Below are 25,686 nucleotides of genomic sequence, written 5' to 3' on the forward strand. Positions count from 1 at the left end.
AGTGGTCAAGTCCTAAACCTTTTCAACATACGAACACATCTTCTTGAAATACATGTCTTACAGATAGTCAAGTCTCCGAAATTCATGTCGTCCTCAATCCTTTCAAATAGAAGCACCTCCCCCCCCCCTAGTGCAGAACTGTTCATATGCTTCAAAGTTTTATGTTCTGCTGTAACCAAACTTACAACCTGTACAGCCATTTTGATTTCAACATAAAAAAAAATATGTGGTACAAATAAAATTCTTTTGTGATTGGTAGTTTCTTTTCAAGTTTATTTATCTGCAATTTTTTAGATTTCAGTTTTTAAAGCTGTTTACTCGCTGAAACTATTTGGAACATGACAGAAATATTTCTGGTGATCTGGTGGTTCTGGATTATGTTAAAAAAATGCATATACAAACTTTAATTTTCAAAGGTTTATACTTATCTCGTTGACACCTATTGGAGTATGACCAAAATATTCAAATATTATACGGTTATTACTGTCTATTAGAAAAGAGCTCCATATTTCAGAAGTTTTTATGGGATGATGTCTGCTTCAAGCAGTACCTGCACGAGTCTTTCTAGCGATTATAGCAAATAAACAACATGATAGCTCAAAATCAACAACGAAAACAATAAGCAATAAGAAAATTGATACAAAAAAGAATAAATCCGAAAAACATGTAAAAATAAGCAACAAGAACAAACAACAAGAATAAGCAAGAAGATAGTTGTTACAACACGAGAAATAAATCCAAAAAGTGACAAAGATAAAGAATAAGAGGAAAGCTAAAAAATAACACTGAAGCAACACGCAGTAAAAGGATCGATAAAATAAGTAAATGGAATTAAAAAACTGACACAAAACACGCAATAATACCGAACAACAAGATATTTGATATAAAAAGAGAAATAACCTAGAAAGCAGACAGAAAGAAAAACTCAAAACAATAATAAAGCAAAAAGGAAAAATAGAATCGATACAAAAAGAATAGAACCAAAAACCAGGTTGGAAGCAAGGCCGTACCTAGGGGGGGGGGGAGGGGTAAGGGGAGTTTGACCCCCCACCCCCGCCCGAAATGTTTGTCTGACTAACCAAAATGGATACAAACAATTTTTTTATGCGTCCTTTGAGGTTTTTTTGCGTACCCCCCCCTTCCGAAAAAAATCTTAGAGTAAAACCCCTCCCGAAAAAAAAATCCTGGGTACGGCCTTGGGAAGAAGGATAAAAAGGACGGCTTAAAAACACTAATGAAGTAACAACAGAATTGATTGGAAGCGAATAGAATCCAAAAAGAATTCAACAAGTGTGTGCTATTACAATTTGAAGCAAAAGTAATTATTTCAAATTGCAGCTGAAATAGTTTTAAGTTATCAATAATATAAATCACGTTAATACATACTATTAATAAACTTTATTAAAGATAGGAAGGTATATATACTACCTGCATACTACAGAGGATCACAACTAGAAAACAACATACAATAATGGCAGAAAAAGATCTACTAGTAAAATAAATAATTAAAGGGGCTTTCTTAAGGACACCCCAGATGGTCAATCATTTTGATCAAAAGCTTCCGTCAATCAATTGGTTAAAGCATGATTGACCGTATAGGAACCGATTGAGTCATTCAAACTTTCTATCAATCACCGTCAACGCTTGACTCAAGCGTCAAACATGTTTCTAGATGGTCAATCATGCTTTAATCAATCGATTGACGGAAGCTTTTGATCAAAATGAATGACCGTCTAGGGTGTTCTTTACAATGTGAAGTTTCTAATTTTTTACGCGCATAGCTTATAATTGTATTGTGGAGCAACAACTACTGCTTTTGCAGCTCTTTTGCTTCTCGTGATCAGTGGTCTGTAGATCCAAAGTGATAAAGAGATACAAAATCGAAATGCTTTCCGAATATGGGAATCATGAAACAGGTCAGAAAAGTTCAACTAAAGTTTTAAAAATTTTCAACAGTTTTTCATAAAAAAAATAAAACCGTTTTTTCCTCATGTTGCAGATGGTGTCAAGCAAAATTATACTAAGAACAAAAGTAAATATTTTCAGAACAACTATATATCGCACTCCTATAGAACATTAAATTATCTCTCTGAGAACCGGTGAACAAAATCCCGTATCTCTCCAGATTTCTTGTAAATAATTCTGGGTTGTTTTCTGAAATTTTTTGAATTGATGCCTCTGAGCTTTTCATCTAGTAATATTATGAAAAGTACGCAAGGGGAAATAAACTTTCTTAACTTTTTTTAACATTCGGAGGAGCAGATTGATCTTTTCAGAACCAAGCTGCATTAGTTTTCTAGAAATAATATTATTTATGTGACTTTTCCTATTTTGAAATCTAAATTTTGTAAATTTCTTACATTTTGTCTAAGTAGAATGCCCTAGCTTCGATGCTAAACTTTTTAGAAATCAAACAACTTTGAATATTCACAGAACTTCATAATTTTTTTTGGAAATAATACCGTAAGTTTTATATACCTAATAATACCTAGTTTTTAGTTTTTTCCTAAAGTTTTCGATTTTGATTCTTATTACATTTTAGACGTTTAATGTCATGAAAAGTGAGCAAGAAGATATGCACTCTTCTATAGCCGAAAATGAAACATACACTAAGAAATTAAAGTCCTAATGAACCCTTTCATGGATGTTCATTAACCGCAGTAAATGGACAGTCTGAATATAGGTAAAAACAAAACAATGCGGATACAGAGTTGAGCAAGCAGCAATGCGTACACACAGAACTTATTTCGGGAGTTTTCTAATTACTCGTGAACCTTACAAATAATAGCTTATAATAATCATAACGCATCAGCAAACATGATAAGGGAGCATACAAACTCATTACCCGTGAGATATAGTCCATGTGTTGCTCCGCAACTATGGCCTATAGGTCAGAATAGCTGCAACATCCCACAGGGCCTAGGAACCGGGGGTTTAGTCTAAGATTACATTCTCTTGTTGTTTTATGATTATTTGTTGGTCTTCTTTCTTTCCGTTTTCTTTTCGTGTTGTAGAAGAAAGCTCTTAGACTTAAGGTCGAAATACCAAGTATCATTTTTTTCCTCGTTTTCATCATCGATTACAACGATCGTCTCTTCAAAATTGTTTCTGATATCAATCAAGTTCGACGTAGGAAAAACAGCTTAAATAGTTTTATACGTCACATAAAAAAAAACACTTTCCAAAGCATAAATTTATTTCGACTCCAGAATACGTAACTTCTAGACAGTAAAAATCTACTCATTTCCAGCGAAATTATTCAATAGCTTCCATAAAGTACTTTTTATTCAAACCTCACTATAAAATAGTTGCATCAAAAGTTCAAAAAAATGTGCTGTGCATAAACCTCACTCGTGTACTAGCCTAAGTAAAAACATATGATTATGTAATTTCCCACAATTGAATCAATCTGATTTCACTTCCACTGACCGTGATACTTCCAACAACCTGTCCCCGTGCCGAACGGATAAACTTCACTCCATACATTTTTGAAAGCATAGCATCAAAGCACTTGATTAAAAAAGCGTTCTTAACTTTGTATTTTGTACATGATGCTTTCTAAAAATTAGGATTAAACCTCTAAATAATGAAATAATTCGACTATTTTATAGTAATACGCGTATTTATTTCAAGAGTCGTGTTGACTGTCTATCAAATTGGCGAAAATTGATCGTTTCTTTAGCAAAAATCTATTGTGCTAGTTTTTGAGCAAATTTTACCACTAAAAAAACATGACTGTCTTCTTCAATAAATTATTGGTTCAACATAAATTAATATCAGCAATGTAATTTCTTTTTTATCATATATGTTGTTATGGATTTGATGAATTTGGCAAGTGACGAGGGGTGGGTTAACATAGCACACTTTAATTAATTTATTGGCAGTCGAGAGTTGTCCTCAGTCATGGAATGGAACAATATAATACTGGCATAAGTCATTTCCGTTAAACTTAAATTTAAAATCACTAATATAGGTTTAAATCAACTTAGTTTTCCTACTCGTAGCTTTTCACGGATGATTTTCGAAGATCTATAAATAAAGGCATCGAGGATACTGGCTACCGTAAATATACCACCAATTATAGCGCACAAACTAGTGGCAAGATGACCAATTGACCTAGAAAGAAAAAATCCTATTATAGAAGAATACTTCAGCCAGTTCCACTCCGCTGAGGAGATACAGTTTAATGTCTTCTTATATAAATGCCTAAGCTACACCCTAGCTCCCTCTCTCGACAATTAAACAGTGGTTCAATCACATTTTTACACACCCTGACATGGCTCTTTGTACTGCCACAACCATCAACCCAAAGTTATCCACAACCTTCCTGGAAGAGGAAAGCCATTAAGCCAAAAATGTCTCAGTTTGGAATAAGCACAGAATCAGTGGAGCCATTCAGCAATTTCAAAGGAGACCCCAGAGGCAGTGGGTTTCAAATAAAATAGGGCAATCGCCCCAATTATTTTACCGTCTCCCCCCTGAAATTTTTAAAAACACTTTTGTCATTTCCATCGGAAAACACCTTTTTTGGCATTTTCACTAAAAATTGACACAAACAACAAAATTGCCCCCCCCCCCTTCTAGATTTTGAATAATACATTTTGCCCTTCCTCCTATATTTTGGCGAGTTATCGCAAATGACTAGAGTAACAAAGAATGACTCCGTGTCAAAATACCACTAGAGATGGACCTTCTCATTTGGAAAGCTGCACACCAACACTTTTTGTCCCCCACAGTGAGCCACGACTGCAAACAAAGTAAAAAAAAAAACTAAAAATAATTTCACAAGAAACTACAAATACTAGGCCTTTCCACTGTTTCCCTTCGATTAAGAGGATCCCCAATGTCTTTTAGGCAGTATTTTAATAAAAATTTTGCCTTTAATATTTAAAGTGCATTTTAAGTTTTATTTATATTTTTCTTAAGTTCTGCTAAAATTTCCCTTCCTGCATAAGTATCCTTACATATTTCTGTAAGAACAACAAGCAAAGAAAATACTTAAAAAGAAAATTGTTGTGGCACTGATTGACCAACACGTTTCGGTGACCACAGTGAGCCATGACTGCAAAAAAAGTACAAAAAAGTAAAAATAAGTTCATATAAAACTACAGTTACTAGGTCTTTCCATTATTTCCCTTCGAGTAAAAGGACACACAAGGTATTTTTAGATAAACATAATTTGATGCATTTTTTCGCCTTTAATGTTTTAAATACGTTTCAAGTTTTTATGTATTTTTCTTACATTCTGCTAAAGTTCCCCCTTCCTGTATAAGGTTCCTTATATATCCCTACAGGAATAGCCAACAAATAAAACACTTAAAAAGAAATAATTGTAGTACTGATTGACTAAGAAAAAAGAAACATATTATAGTGCAGTTCTTTGTCTGGAAACTAGGTTAAGTACGCAATATACTTCACAGAGGTTTTTTTAAGGAAGAGTTGTGAAACTGAATACTTCAGCACAGTGGCGGATCCAGAGGGGGGCGAGGGGACGCGAGCTCCTCTAACATAGTCTAAAGTAGTGTAATTTACTTAATTAACGCAAGTTTGCGTTAATTGAACTTACTTCTAACGCAAGTTTACCAGATCAACCTAATTTCCCCCCCCCCTAAAAAATCCTGAATCCACCCCTGCTTCAGCAGCTAAGTCTCCTCTTCTAGATATTAAAGCGTTTAACAGTCATTTAGTATTCATTCTTATAAGTCACGGAAATCAAAGACAACTTGACAACTCTGTGAGACAGCGGGGTGGGACCCTTAAATCCCAAACTGGTTCTGAACTTTGGGACACTTGGTCATCATAACTATAGTGCAATACTTTCATAGTAATCTAGGGTACATCCTCTTTTAATGAAAAGCTATGGAGCAGTTCAGTAGAAAAATCTCCTCCTCTAGATACTAAAGTGTTTTAACATATATTATTATTAGTATAAGCTCAAGGCCGCATCCAGGGGGGTCTACTGGGTTTAACCCACATCCCCCAAATTTTTTTCCGATTCCTAAAAAAGTGACAAAATGCACATAAACAAATTTGTGATGCGTTTTGCAAAGTTTGTTGTGTGACCCCCCCCCCCCACCCTGAAAAACCGGGGTGAGGTATGCTTTAAAGCAATTTTTAACGAGCATATTTATTCTGTGAGTAAAAACCCAGGACAAATTGACAACTTTATAGAACCTTTAAATCCCAAAATGTCTCTGGTCATCGGTCATGGTCATCACAAGGTCATCTGGTCATCACATGGTCATCGTAACTATAGTGGACTGCTTTTGTAATAATCTAGGGTTGCGAGGTCTTATAATTTTCACCTAAAATTTGCCTTTTTTTTCAACCCCTAAAAGGCCAGAGTTTTTCTTCCTGCAAAAGTACCTCTTTGATTTTTTCGTCCGTGGAAAATTATAGCGAAACTTGAAAACTCTCGGAAACAAAACAATTACCCATAAATAGCCAAAGTATTGTAAAAACAGGGTTTATTTCTTTGTATCTACTCAACCTGTGTTCCTGCCAACCTAGAATTCCTAGTCAAATTGTTATTATCAGGGTCAATTTCCACTTTTATAAGTTCCCCATACTATTTGGTATAGGCTTTTTGCGGTGCCAATAAAGACAGCAGTCTTTTTAATTGTCTTATTCTTCTCATACTGTTTAAACTGCATACTGCTTCGTAGCATTTCAATTGCTTTTGTCCCATAATGACAATCACATTCTTACTTCTATTTACTAGTAGCTCATATTCTTGGAAATGAAAGAAAATATAATCTTGTTTCGTGGGCGGAAAGGGGATATCTCCAAAAATCTTTTCTAGATCCGATCTAGAATCTCGAGAAAACCTGATTTGAGTCGTATTGCCTTATTACCGAACACCACGAAAAACAAATGCATAAAGTCTCTAGATTAACAAATAATTATTTTATTATACAGACCTCATACCTTCTATATTCGAATATTTTTACCATAATTGGCGAGAGTTCATAGCTAAAGAATACTCCGGGCAAACCTCCTTCGCCAAGAGACGAAACAACCTGAAAAAAAATAATCTAGAATCTCCCTTTTTGTCTTTTTTAGCCTGAAGACCTTTAAGTTTCTACGCATTTACTGATCCCTCGGAGATGTCTCTTCCTGTAGGCATTTTCAATCCGTAGTACTTAAATAGGATAGTAGGAGTATTTAAAAATAGTTTCTTAGGCCATACTGTCTTTTCATTTATAAATACAATGAAAATATAGAAATATAAATTAATAGACGAAACTTTTATTTCATCATTCAAATTATAATTAAGAGCTTAACCCGTTAATTCAAACATAAACTTCAATATTTAAATATAAAAAGACAAATTTAATTTATCCTTAATTCAAATATATTTTCGCAAATTCAAGGGATCTGTGGGGGCAGCGAAATGGATGCACCAATTTTATCGATAAGGTCGTCAATATTCCCTAGGATGGGGGTATTTCTCCCATCCAAAGGGGTATTTCTTCTTGTAGCTTGAGTATTAAATTTAATTTATATTTCATCAGAAGAATTAATAGCAGAAGAAGAAGAGAGAAGAATATAAAAGAAAGAAATTTATGTTTTTCCAATCCTGGTGACAACCCTGTGAGGATGGTCTGTAATGACTTGTGGTAGATGCTCTGGAAATCAAAAGCCAGTTAAACGCGGGGTGAATAGTTTCTAATTTCTTATAGTAATTTGTGCAACCATTTCGCTTGGTTTTCAACTTAAAACTTCGATCCGCATCTCACAATCCTTAGGCAGAGCCATGCAGAGGCGTCAATTCGGGAGGAGGAGGGCATTTGCCCCTACCTTGAATTTTGAAAATTACCTTTTTTGGTATCTTCATTGAAAGAAATTGAACCCCCCCCCCCCTTAGATTTTGAAACATACATTTTTTTAGTATCTTAAAAAAAGATCACGAAAAAATCCTCACACACTCCCCCCCCCTTTACATTTTTGTGAATTGGTGCCTCTGTGACCCTGCTTCCCAAAAGAACAAATTTGTGACTTTAGGATGAGGTGACTAGACGTATTCTGTGCTATAAAAATGCCTTTAAAAATGACCTAGTAAAATAATCCCAGGGCACTCCTCTGTACGCACATTCAAAGGTGCCAAGTCACGAATATATTGAGGGTGAGATTTTTTTAAAAAGAAGATACAGAAAGAACACACTTTTCAAAATCTAGGGAGGTGTAATCTCCTCTTTCCCCTTAATTTGCACTTCTACATGCATGGCTGAGCAGAATAATGAGACGATTGAGATCGTCTCACCGGGAACAAGAATTTCTGTTGCAGCTTTTGCTGCTGAAATTTTGGCAACATTCCAAAGCAATTGGTAGAATTCACCTATGTTGACTGCTAGGTTAGTGCTTATTTCGAGTTGAAATAAGACTCGACAAAAAATTAGCGGCAAATCAGATATTTAATTATGTCTGGCACGTGAATTTAGGAATAACAAAAATGAAAAGACCTGTGAGTTGTCTATAGCGAATAAACACAGAGCCAAGTGAATAAACATGTTGCAGGGAATAAACATGTCAAGAAGTTATACTGAGGCATAAATACCTTAGTGTGTAAAGTAGCAGAATACTGGTTCGATTTGATAACCGTTCCATTTAAGGCTTCAAACACCGTTGGGACAGCTTTTACATAGTACGTAAACATCATTCCTCCTGAAAACAAATAAATAATTTATCAACTGTTGCAAAGAGTCCCTAATGGGGAAAGATAAGTCCAAACCCGCTTTCACCAAATAATTTTCAGACGTCTATTCAACTCCAGTTAAAACGAATCGGAATTGGGACTCAAATGAAAACAGTGCCTGTAAATATATTTCTGTTTGGATACGTGGTTAATTCCAACAGTTTTCAGAGGTTAAACAAATAAAAAAAGAGAAATGATTTTTTTTTTTTTTTGGAGTGCAGCCAGAGCTACATCTCGGAATGGCTTCAATTCCCTGACAAATAAGGGGGTCCTATAATGGGACGATGTATATTTAAATTCTTTATGTTCCAAAAAGAACAGACACCTATCCTTTTCTGGATTTCGACAGGGTGGGGATCAGGGGACCAAGGACTTCCCAAAGTTTACCTAATTAATGGGAAAATAGCTCGTTTACTAAATACGGTGTATAATAAGGGCTATAAATCATACATTTTATTTAATAAGAGAATAGACCTACTAACAGGCCCGTACCTAGGATATTCTTTAAAGAGGGATCCAATCCCATCGGGGAAAGGCTTCTATTATGTAAAATGTCTTCTTATAATAATTTTGTACACAATCATATTCTTTCAAATTTTTCATTTTAAGGAGGGTGGGGAAGGATTCAGATCCGTTGACCTTCCTCTCCTAGATACAGCCTTGTATACTAGTTTTTTGCAACAACATTTGTATCGATAAACTAAATGCCAAATGATTTTAAGGCGGATATTTTTTCGTAATATACAAAAAAAGTCCTAGCACAGTGTTTAACCATTGGAAGTGGTTGAAGGAGGACGAGATCCTCTCAGATGCCCTGTTTGCCCCCCATACACCCCTGTATCTCCTCGTGGCACCGACTCAAAATTTTAGACTACCATTTTGCTCTGAATTATGAAGAAAATCAAAACGATGCGCCTCCAGGGAAGGTATGAGCCCTACAGCGACAAGGGCAAGAGAATCGAAAGATGATCATTCTTCACAGATTCATTTTATTAGAAAATGTCGGCATTTTATACCTTGTTAAAACCGGAATTTTGAAAGTATGGTAAATAGGTATGATGGGCATTTCGCCCACCCCTTTCAACCATCACTTTTGTAGCAAAAAGGTCGGAACATTTCATACTATTTGAACCAGAATCGTGCAAGGAGTCTAAAGATCAGTAAGAAAACAATTCAGGGTATACTCCAATTCGGGATAATATTATTGAATCTTTTCGTGGAGGCAAGAGAAAAACACCCGGGGAAATCAACCTGGCATCTGACCAGGTATAATTTGCCTCTAGTTCTAATACTCCCAGACTTCATTTTCACCCTTGAATGGATGACTTCCAGAAAGAGTGCAAAATTCTAGAGAATGCTGAAATGCAATGAAATGCTGAAATGAGTGGGGTGTGAGTTTATGGCGAAACCAAAGAATTCTTGATTTCACTTTGGAGCAAACCAGAGCTGCGTTTCTCTCCGACTATATTTGTCTGCTGTGTAGATTAGGTGCTTGAGAATGACGTATATCCCCGTGCAGGAGTCCAGATTTGACAGAAACTGTCCATTGGTAACCTTGAATGTGCCAATGATGTGGTGTCCCATCAAACCCGAAGGAAGCCCTCCGGATAAGATAAAGTGAATTTTAAAGCCAAAAAATACTGCCCTGTACACAGAAAAGCACAAATAGTAAAAACGTACAACAGCGATGGTAAGAAATAAATTAGATAAAAAGCTACATTTACTCAATAAACTAGGATTTCCTTTAATAAATTCTATTTCCAGATGCCTCGCTATTCTACAGATAACATCTGGCCACGTACTGTTTAAGACATCTAGAAGTATGAAATCATTTTTTCCAAATATATCTTCCCCTATCGTATAGAACTCCTAGCACCAATTCAAGCAATGCGCCACATCATCCTCTTTAAAACGAAACAAGAGTAAAAAAAAAAAAAAAAAAAAAAAAAAAAAAAAAAAAAAAAAAACACGAGGATTATACAAGCCAGTGAAACATATGGACTAAAATGCAAATATTTCGGTCAAGACCTCCGCTTGACCGTCCTCAGTGCAAGATAATAATATCAAACAACAAAAGTACGAAGAACAAAAGGGAAATCTTTTTGTAAGACAGTGGAGATAATTTGAATGAATATTTTGGCCCTGTGTCCAAGGGCTGTCCTCAGCAAGACAAAAATATATGAAAGAAAAAACAATCACAACAACACGCGACCAATAAAACCAAAAAATTGAAAAATTTTTCAAAGCAGTCCTAGCATCATTACTTCAGCGAAGTTCAACCAGGACTGATAAAAAGTAAGGTAAAACAAGGCGATTCAATGAAATGAAAGAAAAATAAATTAAAAACACGTTCTTATAAGAAATTCTTATAAGAACGTGTTTTTAATTTATTTTTAATTTAATTTAAGTCACATATCCAGTTGGTAAATTCAGCTTCAGGTAGAACTCCTGAACAAAAACCGCCTTAGCCTCCTTGTAAATTTTTGACGTTTCTGAGATCTTTAGCTCCTCGCTCCATTTTTGGATGATTTGATTTTCTAGTACGATCTTAATCTTATTCTCCCGATTTCCTTTTATATCTATTGGTCAAAAAAAAAAAAAAAAAAAAAACCCTGTTTTATTTAAAATGTCTTATTTTAAGTCATCATGACCTTTTGTTCCCCAAGTAAATATTCGCAAATATTCGTAGTAAATATTCGTAAAGCTGCCTTAAGCAACCTATCACTCAGTAACTGAACAACTCTCATCCAATATTTGATCATCGAGACAAGTCTGTAATTTTTTAGGGGCCAAAGACCTAGATCACCATTTAAAATCTGTGAATCAGTCGTGGCAGCCCATGCAATGATACGCAGAGCAATAGCGCTGCCTAAGTAAAGAACGATGTTGGCAGAATGTATTTTTTATTTTGTTTTTTGTTTTTTCCATACCAGGGCACTACGTATAGAAGGAGTTGTCGTAGAAACTTCGAAAAGGGCTCATTATATTGGAAATTGGAGTGGCTAGTGCCCTTTTTAATAGTCGAAAGTGATTGGAGGGCAACGAGACCCTCCCCCCCCCCAACCCCCATCATTCTCCCAAACACATCCAATCAAAATTTTGAGATAGCCATTTTGTTCAGCCTAGTTGATTTCTAGATGAAAATATGTTTTTGAGGAGGTCACTCCCCCACAACCTTCAGGGCAAGAGTTTTAATTTATGCCCTGGGGGCATATAAGAACGATGTTGGCACAATGAATTATTTGTTATTTTTTTCCTTTAGACCAGGGCACTTCGTAACGAAGAAGTTGTCGCAGAAACTTCAAAAAGAGCTTATTCAATTGGAAATTGGAGTGGCTTGTGCCCTTTTTAATAGTCGAAACTGATTGGAAGATGACTAACACCCCTTCCACGCCCACCATTTCCCAAAACACATCCAATCAAAATATTGAGATAGCTGTTTTGTTCAGCGTAGTTGAATTCTAGATAAGAACTAGATTTTTGAGGAAGACAGTTCGTCACAGTCCTCAGGGTATGGGTTTGAAGTTATACCGTGAGGCAATATAAGGTTTATATAGAAGGCATCGTCATTTAAACTTCAAAAACGACTCAATTGAATGGGAATTCAAAGGGCTAGCGCCCTTTATAGTCGAAAGTGATTTCTGGGGAACTAACCCCCCTCTCACGCCCACCTTTTCCCCAAATATGTCCAATAAAAATTGTGAGATAGCCATTTTATTCAACATGGTTGACAGTTTTGAAAATTTGGTCTTTAAAGGTGACAACCCTCCCCCTCCATATCCCTCAGGGCAAAGGATGTAAGTTTTGCCTTGGTGGCATATAAAGTTTACACTGAAAGCGTTGTTGTAGAAACTTTAAAAGGGCTCATTCGATCGAAAATTGAAAGTGCTGGTGCCTTTTTTAATAATTGAAAGTGATTGGAGAGCAACTAACGCCCCTCTCACGCCCACCATTTTCCTAAACACATCCAGTCAAAATTTTGAGATATTCATTTTGTTCAACGTAGTTGAAAATTCTGGAAATTATGATTTTATGGATGACAAACCTCCCAAACCCCTCAGGGCAAGGGTTGTAAGTCATGCACTGGGGGAATATAAGTTTTTTTTATAGAAAGCGTTTTCGTTTAGACTTCAAAAGGGATCATTCGATTGGAAATTAAAAGTGATAGTGCCCTTTTTAATAGTCGAAAGTGATTGGAGGGTAACTAGACCCCCTCTCAAGCTCACCAATTCCCCAAACACATCCAATTAAAATTATGAGATAGCCATTTTTTTCAACGTAGATGAAAGTTCTGGAAATTACGTCTTTGAGGATGGCACTCCTCCCAGAACCCTCAGGGCTAAGATTATAAGCTATGCCCTGGGGGCACATAAGGTTTTTTATAGAAAAAGTTGTCATAGAAACTTCAAAAAAGGCTCATTCAATTTGAAAGTGACAGGGCTAGTGCCATTTTTGATAGGCTAATCGAAACTGATTAGAGGGCAACTAACCTCCCTCTCAAGCCTACCATTTCCCCAAACACATCCAATCAAAATTTTGAGATAGCCATTTTTTTCAACATAGTTGAAAGTTCTGGATATTGGGTCTTTGAGGATAATCAACCCCCCCCCCACGCCCCTTAGGGCAAGGGCTGTAAGTTATGCTCTAGGGGGCATTTACGGTTTTTATAGAGCGTTGTAATAGAAACTTTGAAAACTTTGAAGGGCTAATGCCCTTTTTAATAGTAAAAAGTGATTGGGGTAAAACTAACACCCATCCCACGCACACCATTTCCCCAAAAACATCCAATAAAAATTTTTAGATAGCCATTTTGTTCAGCGTAGTTGAAAAGTCTGGAAATTATGTCTTTGAGGATGAGAATCCCCCCCCCCAGCCCTCAGCGCAAGGGTTGTATGCTATGCTTGGAGGGCATATAAGGTTTTATAGAAAGCGTTGTCGTAGAAACTTCAAAAAGGATTCATTCGATTGGAAATTGAAAGCGCTAGTCCCCTATTTAATAGTCGAAAGTATTTGGAGGGCAACTAACGCCCCTAACAAGCTTTCCATTTTCCCAAATACATCCAATCAAAATTTCGAGATAGACATTTTATTCAACGTAGTTGAATGTTCTGGAAATTGGGTCTTTGCCAGCGTTGTCGTAGAAACTTCAAAAAGGACTCATTCAATTGGGATATTCAAAAGCGATCGGAGGGCGAATGCCCCCACCCCATACCCGTCATTTCCCCAAACGCTTCCGATCAACATTTTGATATAGCAATTTTGTCGGCCCTTGAAGTTATGCCCTTGATGCATATAACGTTTTTATAGAAAGTTTTGTCTCAGAAACTTCAAAAAGGGCGCATTCGATTGGAAATTGAGAGGACTAGTGCCTTTTTTATTGGTCGAAAGTGATCAGAGGCCAAATGTCTCCCTCCACGCCTATCATTTCCCCAAACACTTCCAATTACAATTTTGATACAGCCATTTTGTTAAAGCTATCAGAATGGTTTAGAAACTATGCCTTTGAGGATAACAGGTTCCCCCAGCCTTCAAGGCAATTGTTGTAAGTTGTGCCCTGGGGACATATAGGGCTTTTATACAAAGCGTGGTCATATAAACTTCAAAGGGGGTTCATTGGATTGATAATCAGACACTATAGTGCTCTTTTTAAGAGTCAAAGGGATCAGAGGGCAGCTACCCTCTCACCCCTACACACACGTCATATTGTTCCGAAATGCGTCTAATAGAAATTTTGAGATAACTATTATATTCAAAATAGTCTAAATACCATATAACAAGGCTTTTGGGGCTGAAACAAATCCCAGAGTTTAGGGGCAAGGGTTGTAAGTTATGCCAAGGGGGTATTAAAGGTTTTTTATGGAAGGAATGGTTGTTTAACTTCAGAAGAGGCTCAGTCTTTCTCCCTGAAAAAGACTATGTCAATATAAAACGAACAGAAATTAATCAAAAAAACTTTTTTCACAAAATAAGCTTGTTAAAAAAAGTAAAGAACTCCATTAAACCAAAAATGAACAAAATTAGAATCAAATAATCTACCAAGCATAAAACTACCACAAATCAGTATCAATAAATAAATGAAACCCAAAACAAACAGAAATTAAAATAAGTCAAACTCAAAACGAGCAGAAATTAATCTAAGTAGGGTTCTAAAAATAATTCTTTTAAATGTTTTCACTTACAACTTTAAGAAAACAAAAATTAATTCAGATTTTAAGGAATAAATATCAGCATATGTATATTAAACTGACAATTCAGTTTTTTTGAGTGAATTCATTTGAATTTTTTCAGTAAAGTACAAATTATATTCCAGCTTTTATAAAGCATAGAGTTTAAACCCCTACTCAGATTGATTTCTGCTCTTTTTTAGTTTGACTTATTTTAATTTCTGTTTGTTTTGGGTTTCATTTATTTATTGATACTGATTTGTGGTAGTTGTATGCTTGGTAGATTATTTGATTCTAATTTTGTTCATTTTTGGTTTAATTAAGTTCTTTATTTTCAAACAGTTCGTGGTAACGAACTGTAATTAAGGAGCGACCCGGCTCAATAGTAACCGGAACTCTAAAAATTTTGATGCCAATAGATACATCAGAAGAATCAGATTTTTATGCTGACTTCAAATATTTAAATTTCATCAAGTTTAGTCTTACTCATTAAAAGTTATGCGCCTGAGAAAATTTGACTTAATTTTGAAAAAAGGGGAAAACACCCCCTAAAAGTCATACAACTTTAAATCACACCATTTGATTCAGCGTATCAGAGAACCCTACTTTATAATTTTCAAGCTCTTATCTGCAAAGATGTGGAATTTTTTATTTTTTGTCATAAGAAAGATCACGCATGCGTGTTTATTTTTTTTTTTTTTTTTTTTTTTTTTTTATTTCCCCAGGGGTGATGGTATGAATCCAGTCGTCCCAGAGTATCGTGACAGGGATAAATTGGACAGAAATTATAAGTTTTAGTGCCCTTTTTAAGTGGCCAAAAATACTGTAGGGCAACTTGGCCCCCTCCCACGCTCATTTTTTCCCAAAGTCACCCAATCAAAATTTGAGATAGCCATTTTGTTCAGCATAGTCGAAAATCTAATAAATGTCTTTTAGGATGACTTAATCCCCCACTGTTCCCAGGGTAAGGGCTGCATTTTATAAAGTTTGCCCATTGTTTACATATTTTATTGGTTATTGGGAAGTATACAGACTTTTTCAGGAAGGATTTTTTTTCTGGTGGGGGGGGGGCTGGAGGGGGGGCTACCCTGTAGAATCTTTCCGTGGAGGATGTTCTTTGGGGTAAGGGACATTTCTATGAAGGGGGCGCTGGATTTCCCAGCATTATTTAAAAAACGATCAGAAATTAAATTTTAAAAAAACGAATTTTTTCAACTGAAAGTAAGAAGCAACATTAGAACTTAAAACCGACAGAAATTATTACGTATGTGAGGGGGTTCGCCCCGAAGTTAATACCTCGCTCTTTACACTACAGTTTTTTTTTAGTGCTTCCAAAAGAGCTATCTATTCTAATTAAACGGCTTTTGTGATTCAGGGGTTTGTGAATTAAAATTTTTTTTAACTTTTAACTTAAAGAGCGTGGTATTGACTAAGGGGAGAACCCCCTCATTTACGTAATAACATATACGTAATAAAAAAAACATTAAAAAAAAAACAAGCGATACGGGTCAATAGTAATCGAAACTTTTAAAAAACAGAATTTTGATGTCAATAAATGTATCAAAAGAATGGGCTTATAATGCTGATTCTAAATATATAATTTTTATTAAGTTTAGTATTACTCATCAAAGGCTACGAGCCTGAGAAAATTTACCTGAAAGAGAAAATTTTTGAAAGAGGGGGAAAACATCCCCTACAAGTGAAAGAATTTTAATGAAAATCACACCGTCAGATTCGACGTATCAGAAAACCCTATTACACAGGTTTCAAGCTCATATCTGCAAAAATCTGCAACTTAGTATTTTTTGCCAGAAGAAAGATCATGGATGCGTGTTTATTTTTTTTTTTTTTTTGGAGGGGTAATCGTACCGACCGAGTGGTCCTAGAACATCAAGAGAGAGCTCATTCGAACGGAAATTAAAAGTTATAGTGCCCTTTTCAGTGACCAAAAATGCTGGAGGGCAACGTGGCCCCCTCCCACGCCCCTTTTTACCGAATTTCGTCTGATCAAAATTTTTAGATAGCCATTCTGTTCAGCATAGTTAAAAAACCCAAAAAATATATCTTTGAAGGTAACAAATTCCCCCTAGAGTCCTTATGGAAAGGTCTTAAAGTTTTAAATTTCCCAATTGTAGCATTTGTTATTGGGAACTATGCATGATTTTTTTTTTTTGGGGGGGGGGGGGGTAATTTTATGCTGTTTTTTTCCACAAGGAAGATACATGGGGAGGTAAGTTTCCAGGAAGGAAACTTTTCACGGGAAATTTTACACTGGGGGAATTTGCCAGAATTCCAATACGAAATTATTTTTATGTGTCTTGCTTTCATTTTGCCGACTTACTTTTACGCGTGAACATGTTAAAGGTAATTTTGTGCGGTAAAACAAACAGTTCGTGGTAACGAACTGTAAGTAAGGAGCGACCCAACTCAATGGTAACCGAAACTGAAGAAAACAGGTTTTTGATACCAATAGATACATCAAAAGAATCAGATTTCAATGCTGAATTCAAATATATAACTTTCATCCTACCCATCAAAAGTTTAGTCTCACCCATCAAAAGTTACGCGCCTGAGAAAATTTGGCTGATTTTAGAAAAAAGGGGGAAAGACCCCCTAAAAGTTATTGAGCCTTAATGAAAATCACACCATCAGGTTCAGCGTATCAGAGAACCCTACTGTAGAGGTTTCAAGCTCCCATCTACAAAAATTAGGAATTTTGCAATTTTTGCCAGAAAAAAGATCACGAATGCGTGTTTATTTGTTTTTTTCCCCCTAGGGGTGATCGTATCGACCCAGTGGTCCTAGAATATCGTGGGAGGACTTATTGGAACCGAAACTAAAAGTTCTAGTGCCCTTTTTAAGTGACAAAAAAAAAAATGGCGGGCAACTAGCCACGCTCATTTTTTCCCAAAGTCACCTGATCAAAATTTTGAGATAGCCATTTTGTTCAGCATGGTTGAAAATATGATAACTATGTCCTTTGGGATGACTTAGTCCCCCGAAGTCCCCGGGGGGAGGGCTGAAAGTTATGAACTTTACCCAATGTTAACATATAGTATTGGTAATTAGGAAGTATACAGACGTTTTCAGGGGGGATTTTTTCTGGTTGTAGGGGGGTGGGTGGTTCGGGGGTTATGCGGGAAGATCTTTCCAAGAAGGAAGTTTTCATGGGGGAAGGGACATTGCTATGAAGGGGGCGTCGGATTTCCCGGCATTATTTAAAAAAAAGATCAGAAATTAAACATAAAAAAACGAGTTTTCCAACTGAAAATAAGGAGTAACATCAAAACTTAAAACAAACAGAAAAAATTACGTGTATGATTGGGTTCACCCCCTAGTCAATACCTCGCTCTTCAAGCCAAAGATTTTTTAGTACTTTCATAAGAGCCATTTATTCTAAATCACGGCCATGTGATTAAGAGGGTCATTCTTAAAGAATTGGAACAAAATTCGAACTTTAGCTTAAAGAGTGAGGTATTGACTAGGGGGCGAGCCCCCTAATATACGTATTAAAAATATATGAACATAGAAGTTCGTTACGTATGTCGATTCCTAAGTCACGTATATTTATTACTAACTAAACAGTTCGTCAATAAAATTAAACAAATTTCGAGGAAGTTATTCTACGCAATAAAATAAAAATGAATATGCACATTTCATTTTGATTATTCATGCACGCTAAGCCAAAATCAAACCCTGCATTAATTGAAAAACGTTCAAAAGTTAAATAAAAAAAAAACAAGTTTTTTAAACTTAAAACTTAGTTTTAAAACTAAGTTTTTTAAACTAAGTTTTTAAAACTTAGAACGAACAGAAATTATTCCGTATATGAAAGGAGCTGTCCTCTCCTCAACGCCTCGCTCTTTAAGCTAAAGTTTGAATCTGCCTCACAACTTTATTTTTTAAAACAATAAAAAACTTTAGCTAAAAGAGCGAGGCGTTGAGGAGGGGACAGCCCCTTTCATGTACGGAATAATTTCTGCTCGTTTTAAGTTTTAACGTCCTTCCTTACTTTCAGTTTAAAAAACTTTTTTTTTTATTTAATTTTTTGAAAAACTTATTTTGTGCAAAAAGTTTTTTTTCGATTAATCTCTTAAAGTACCCTAATTGAATATAATCCAGCTGAACCACTTTCTAATGCCCCAAAACCTCTGTTCCGTAATGTAGAATAGGAATATATTTTCGGCATAAAAATCCTTTTATGCAACGACAAATTTTTATCCCCGTACATTATTCCGGAAAATTGTAAACATTGCTACTCTTCCACAGATAACGTTTCCCTTATATGCGAATTCCATCTTCTATTACTTTGAAAAATATATCTAAGGAACTTTATATTATCGACAACTTGAATCTCCTCCCTTTCAAACCGAAATCTACTTTCACATTTTTCTTGTAAAATATAACCACATTCGATTTCTGAACATTTACGTGAGGATGTATTTAGATATCCTCACGTATCTTCTGCTAGATCTAGTAGCCTCTGTAAATGAGAGGCCAGTTTCGCCACTAGAGCAATATTATCCGCAGACAACAAAATTGAAATAGGCTATATAATACTGTGGCATGGGAAGATATTATTAGCCTCAAAATTAGCCTATCATAGGCAGCGCGCCAGCGCTGCCTAACTAAAGAACGATGTGGGCACAATGTGTTTTTTTTCTTAAGCCGGACACTTTGTATTGAAGGAGTTGTCGTAGAAACTTCGAAAAGGGCTCATTCGATTGGATATTGCAGTGGCTAGTGCCCTTTTTAACAGTCGAAAGTGATTGTAGGGCAACTAGCCCCCCCCCCCCACAACACCCCCATCTTTCCCCCGACCACATCCAATCAAAATTTTGAGTAAGGTATTTTGTTCAGCGTAGTTGATTTCCAGACAGAAAATATGTTCTTGAGGAGGACACTCCCCCACAAACCTCAGGGCAAGGGTTTTAGGTTATGCCCTGGGGGCATATAAGGTTTTTAGTGCCCTTTTTAATTGAAATAGGCCATATAATACTGTGGCATGGGAAGATCTTATTAGCCTCAAAATTAGCCTATCATAGGCAGCGCGCCAGCGCTGCCTAACTAAAGAACGATGTGGGCACAATGTGTTTTTTTTTCTTTGTTCTTTTTTATCAGCCGGACACTTTGTATTGAAGGAGTTGTCGTAGAAACTTCGAAAGGGCTCATTCGATTGGAAATGGGAGTGGCTAGTGCCCTTTTTGATAGCCGAAAGTGATTGGAGGGCAACTATCCCCCCCACGCCCTTCATTCCCCCAGACACATCCAATCAAAATTTTGAGATAGCCATTTTGTTCAACGTAGTTGATTTCCAGATAGAAAATATATTTTTGAGGAGGACACTCCCCCACAACCCTTAGGGCAGGGTTTTTACATTATACCCTGGGGGCATATAAGGTTTTTGTAGAAGGCGTTGTCATAGAAACTTCAAAACAGGATTATTTGATTGAAAATTCAAAGGGATCGCACTATTTTTAATAGTCGAAAGTTATTGAAGGGCAACTAGCCCCCCCCCCCACGCCCATCATTCCCCCAAACACATCCAATCAAAATTTTGAGATAGTCGTTTTGTTCAGCGTAGTTGGTTTCCAGTTAGAAAATATGCTCTTGAGGAGGACACTCCCCCACAACCCTCAGAGCAAGGGTTTTAAGTTATGCCCTGGGGGCATATAAGGTTTTTATAGAAGGCGTTGCCGTAGAAACTTCAAAAAAGGCTCATTCAATTGGAAATTCAAAGGGCTAGTGCCCTTTTTAATGGTCGAAAGTGATTGGAGGGCAACTACCCCCCCCCCCCGAACACGCCCATCATTCCCCCGAACACATCCAATCAAAATTTTGAGATAGGCATTTTGTTCAGCGTAGTTGATTTCCAGATAGAAAATATGTTTTTGAGGAGGACACTCTCCCACAACCCTCGGGGCAAGGGTTTTAAGTTATGCCCTGAGGGCATATAAGAACGATGTTGGCACAATGTACTATTTTTTCCCTTTAGAGCAGGGCACTTCATATGGAAGGGGTCGTCGTAGAAACTTCAAAAGGGGCTCATTCGATTGGAAATTGAGACTTCTAGTGCCCTTTTTAATAGTCGAAAGTTATTGGAGGGCAACTATCCCCCCCCCACGCCCTTCATTCCCTCAAACACATCCAATTAAAATTTTGAGATAACCATTTTGTTCAGCGTATTTTTTTTCCACATAGAAGATAAATTTTTGAGGACGGTACTCCCTCACAGCCCTCAAGACAAGGGTTTAAAGACATGCCATGGGGGCATGTAAGGTTTTTATAGAAGGTGGTGTCGTAGAAACTTCAATAAAGGCTTATTCAATTGGAAATTCAAAGGACTAGTACCCTTTACCCTTTTTAATAGTCAAAAGTGATTGGACGGCAACTAGCCCCCCCCCCCCACGCCTATCATTCCCCCAAACACATCCAATCAAAATTTTGAGATAGCCATTTTGTTCAGCGTAGTTGGTTTCCAGATAGAAAATATGTTCTTGAGGAGGACACTCCCCAAGAACCCTCGGGGCAAGGGTTTTAAGTTATGCCCTGAGGGCATATAAGATCAATGTTGACACAATGTACAGTTTATTATTTTTTTTCTTTAAAGCAGGGCACTTCATATAGAAGAGGTCGTCGTAGAGACTCCAGAAGGGGTTCATTCGTTTGGAAATCGAGAGTTCTAGTGCCATTTAGTTGATTTCCAGATAGAAAATGTGTTTTTGAGGAGGAAATTCCCCAACAGCCCACAGGGCAAGGGTTTTAAGTTATGCCCTGGGGGCAAATAAGGTTTTTAAAGAAGGCGTTCTCTTAGAAACTTAAAAAAATGCTCTTTCGATTGGAAATTCAATGGGCTAGTGCCTTTTTTTTTATGTGAATTTTATTGGATAGCAACTAGCCCCCCCCCCCCACGCCCATCTTTCTCCCATACACATCCAATAAATCTCGAGATAGCCATTTTGTTCAGCGTAGTTGATTTCCAGATAGAAAATATTTTTTTGAGGAGGACACTCCCCCAAAACCCACAGGGCAAGGATTATGAGTTATGCCCTGGGGGGATAAAAGGTTTTTATTGAAATCTTTGTCGTAGAAACTTGAAAAAGGGCTCATTCGATTTGAAATTCAAAGGGATAGCACCCTTTTTAATAGTCGAAAATGATTTTAAGACAACGAACCCCCCTCTCACGGCCACCATTTCCTCAAAAACATCCATTCAAAATTATAAGATAGCAATTTTATTCAACGTAGTTGAAAGTTTTGGAAATTAGGTCTTTAAGGATGACAACCCCTCCCCCACAGCCCTCAGGGCAAGGGTTGTAAGTTATGCCCTGGGGCATATAAAGCGTTGTCGTAGAAACTTCAAAAGGGCTCACTCAATTGAAAATTGAAAGGGCTAGTGCCGTTTTTAATAGTTGAAAGTGATTGGATAGCGACTAACGCCCCTCTGACGCCCATCATTTCCCAAAACATATCCAATCAAAATTTTGAGATATCCATTTTGTTCAACGCAGTTGAATGTTCTGGAAATTAGGTCTTTTAGGATGATAATCCCCTCAGAGCCCTCACTTCAAGGGTTGTAAGGTATACCCTGGGGGCATATAAGGTTTATATAGAAAGTTGTTGTATAAATCATAGGCAGCACGATCGCGCTGCCTAAGTAAAGAACGGGGACACTCGAGACTGAGACAAGAAACGGGGACAAAGTAAAGAGGAGGACACTCCCCTACAACCCTCAGGGCAAGTGTTTTAAGTTATGCCCGGGGAGTATAAAAGAACGATGTTGGTACAATGTATTATTTATTAATTTGTTTCCTTTAGAGCAGGGCACTTCGTATCGAAGAAGTTGTCGTAGAAACTTCGAAAAGCACTCATTCAAATGGAAATTGGAGTGGCTTGTGCCCTTTTTGATTGTCAAAAGTGATTGGAAGGCGACTAACACCCCTCTCACGCCTACCATTTCCTCAAACACATCCAATCAAAATTTTGAGATAGCCATGTTGTTTAACGTAGTTGAAAGTTCTGGAAATTCGGTCTTAGAGGATGACAACCGCCCAAACAGAACTTAGGGTAAGGGTTGTAATTTATGCCCTGGGGGCATATATTCTATATATAAAAGGTATTGTCGTTTTCAAAAAGGCTCATTCGATTGAAATTTAAAAGGCTTAGTATCCTTTTTAATAGTCGAAATTGACTGGAAGGCTTAAGTTTATTATAGTAAATATCGATGTGGGTATAATGTTATTTTTTGTTGTTTAGACCAGGGCACTTCGTATCGAAGAAGTTGTCGTGGGAACTTCGAAAAGGGCTCATTCGATTGAAAATAGAAAGGACTGATGCCCTTTTTAATAGTCGAAAGTAATTGGAGGGCAACTAATCCCCCTTCCATGCCAACCCTCCCATTTCTGCTCTTAAAATTTAACCAAATCAAAATAGCGTAAGTGTATCCAAGCTATCAAAGAAAGTAAACAGATTTTATTGCGACTGGTATCAAGTTTTCCATTTCAGGTCAACTAGAGGAGGTATGAAACTAAATTAAACAGTACTATTTGTGTCCAGATTTTAAAAAAGGTATATGTTGTCAAAAATTGCTGAAAATTTTTCTCCAGCATACAAATAGCAGGCCAAACTATAAAGTCTTAAAAAACGAAAAGATTTAACGTATTACTTTCTTTTTCCCTGAAAAGACTATGTCAATATAAAACGAACAGAAATTAGTTTTTCAAAACTAAATAAGTTTTTCAAAGAAAAGTAAAAAACTTCATTAAACAAAAAACGAGCAAAAATAAAATCAAACAATCTACCAAGCGTGAAACTACCACAAATCAGCATCGATAAATAAATGAAACCCAAAACGAACAGAAATTACAATAATTAACCGAGTCAAACTCAAAACGAGCAGAAATTAACATAATTTGGGTTCAAAACCCCTATGCCTTCCCAAGGCCAGAACAAAATTTATACTTTACTGAAAAAATACAAATGAATGTGCATTGTCAGTTTAATATACATATACTGATATTTAGTAATCAAAATGTTAATATTATTTGATTTATTAAAGTTATAAAAGTAAAAACAAAAGTTATAAAAGTAAAGTTTGAAATGCCTTGGATTTTAATTTACTGATCGATCTTCTGACACTGATATTCAGTAGATACAAAAAAAACTAAAAAAGAAAAAGAAAAAAAAAGATAGCTTTTCTGGTGCAAAATAGGGTCAAGAAGCACTAGCATAGGAAAGCACTGAAGATTTTTTATCACAATTGTATATTTATAAACTCTCAGGATACATCTGCTGCACCATAAATCCAACATCGAAATCCATCAAATATACGGGTTTAAAAGAGACGTATATCTCTAGATAAACAACGGAGATTAAAATAGTTGAACCATGTCTTAGGCTACGGAAGTCATGTGAAAAATTTTCTCTGCAAAACCTTCTAGCTGAACCACACAGCTCCTGGAAGAGACTTCAAAGATAAGAAAATAAAAACTGACAAAGCTTGGTGGGTTCAGGAAGTTCAACAATCTGACAAACCCAGTTTATCATACTTGTAGAGCAGCTGGCAGAAATCCTTCAGTATGGATCAAACAAGTATGCAAGCTCTTCGATGCCAGGCAAGGCGGAATCACCTGATTTCTACTACAAGAACAAGTAAGTAATTAAGTCCATGATACTGAATGACTCAGTACCAAAATGAACTAAGCTTTAATTCGGTGGAAAACAAGCTAGGGACTGATTTGGTGCAATAACAAGTCAGGTCCTGACTAATCGTAAAAGCGAGCTAAGTCATGAATCAGTGCAAAAAAATATGCAAATCCATGTAACACACTGACTCATTGGACATCAGGAAAGTTAACCTTGTTTGAATTAGAATTCCGCAAAGATATCTAATACGTGCTATTCAAGAATAAAACTGGTGCAATGACCCCTCTGATACTCCCCAGCCCAATGTCTTTTTTTGCAGGAAGGCAGATATGCTGAACCGGTTTGAACTGGAGTCATGCAAGGATTTCCAATCTACAATGGTTGAAGGATCAAATGAAGGCCATGGTCCCTCCAACCCCTTCAAATGTATACCAGTAAAGTAGGCATGTAAAACCTTGCTTTAACAGAAATCACCCATCCCCCCCCCCCCAGCTCTAGACTACCGACGAACTATACCAGAAAGAGTTGGATGTATACCTTGTTCGAAATAAATCATACAAGGAATTTCAACCTTTACAATTGAAACTGAAAGTGGGCTTGTGAGATTTTCCGCAAAAGGTTAGGCAAGTTTTTTTTCTCCAATTGGCTTGAAGCTTACAGGGCAAGCACCATGGCCCAATGAAACATGAAAAAGATGATTTATAGAGGCGTACGCTAACTGTCTAATATTGGCATGACTTTACCCAAGAAATTTTGTGCTGCTGCCTTTTTGTGGTTACCCCACCAGGAAGCTTCAAAGTTTCAAAAGTCGGTAATCTTATTTTCAGTAAAGTGCAAATTATATTCTAGCCTGCAGTGGCTTGAGATGGCGCAAGCCCTATTTGTGATCATTTCTATTGTTTTCTAAGTTTTAAATGACTGTTAATTTTAATTTCTGTTCGTTTTAGGTTTTATTTATTCATCCACAGTAATTCATCCATATTTTTGGGGAGTGAAACTTTAGTTTTGACCTTCTTTTTATAATGGAGCCGACTTGAGTTTTATTGCAAAAAAAATGGTAAGGGTTTAACCCTCGTGATTTGTAAAGAGGAGCTTTATACTGGATTGATGAATACGTTATTACCTTTTAAAAAGCTGCGTATAATTCTTGTATAACGAGTCAACAAGAATAGCCTTGGCTTG

At 36.5% G+C, this 25,686-nt stretch overlaps 1 protein-coding gene across 2 annotated transcripts in view; it reads right to left on the reverse strand.

Moving 5' to 3' along the window:
• Nucleotides 1-1,737: 1,737 nt before the first annotated feature.
• Nucleotides 1,738-25,686, reverse strand: part of LOC148951723 (endoplasmic reticulum-Golgi intermediate compartment protein 3) — a 107,227-nt gene continuing 83,278 nt past the window's right edge. Inside the window, exons 7-9 of one of the 2 annotated variants that reach the window (XM_089089295.1) lie at nt 8,558-8,664; nt 6,921-7,019; nt 1,738-4,116 (exon numbers count right to left, since the gene is read on the reverse strand). In XM_089089295.1, coding sequence (XP_088945421.1) covers nt 4,093-4,116; nt 6,921-7,019; nt 8,558-8,664 — 230 coding nt within the window. In that variant the 3' untranslated portion in view covers nt 1,738-4,092. The remainder of the gene's footprint in view (nt 4,117-6,920; nt 7,020-8,557; nt 8,665-25,686) is intronic. The other variant, XM_089089294.1, reaches the window with a different exon arrangement.

Source organism: Artemia sp. Qi Xiang Cuo, chromosome 5 (genome assembly GCF_049724085.1).
Source record: "Artemia sp. Qi Xiang Cuo chromosome 5, ASM4972408v1, whole genome shotgun sequence".
Lineage (NCBI taxonomy): Eukaryota > Metazoa > Arthropoda > Branchiopoda > Anostraca > Artemiidae > Artemia > Artemia sp. Qi Xiang Cuo.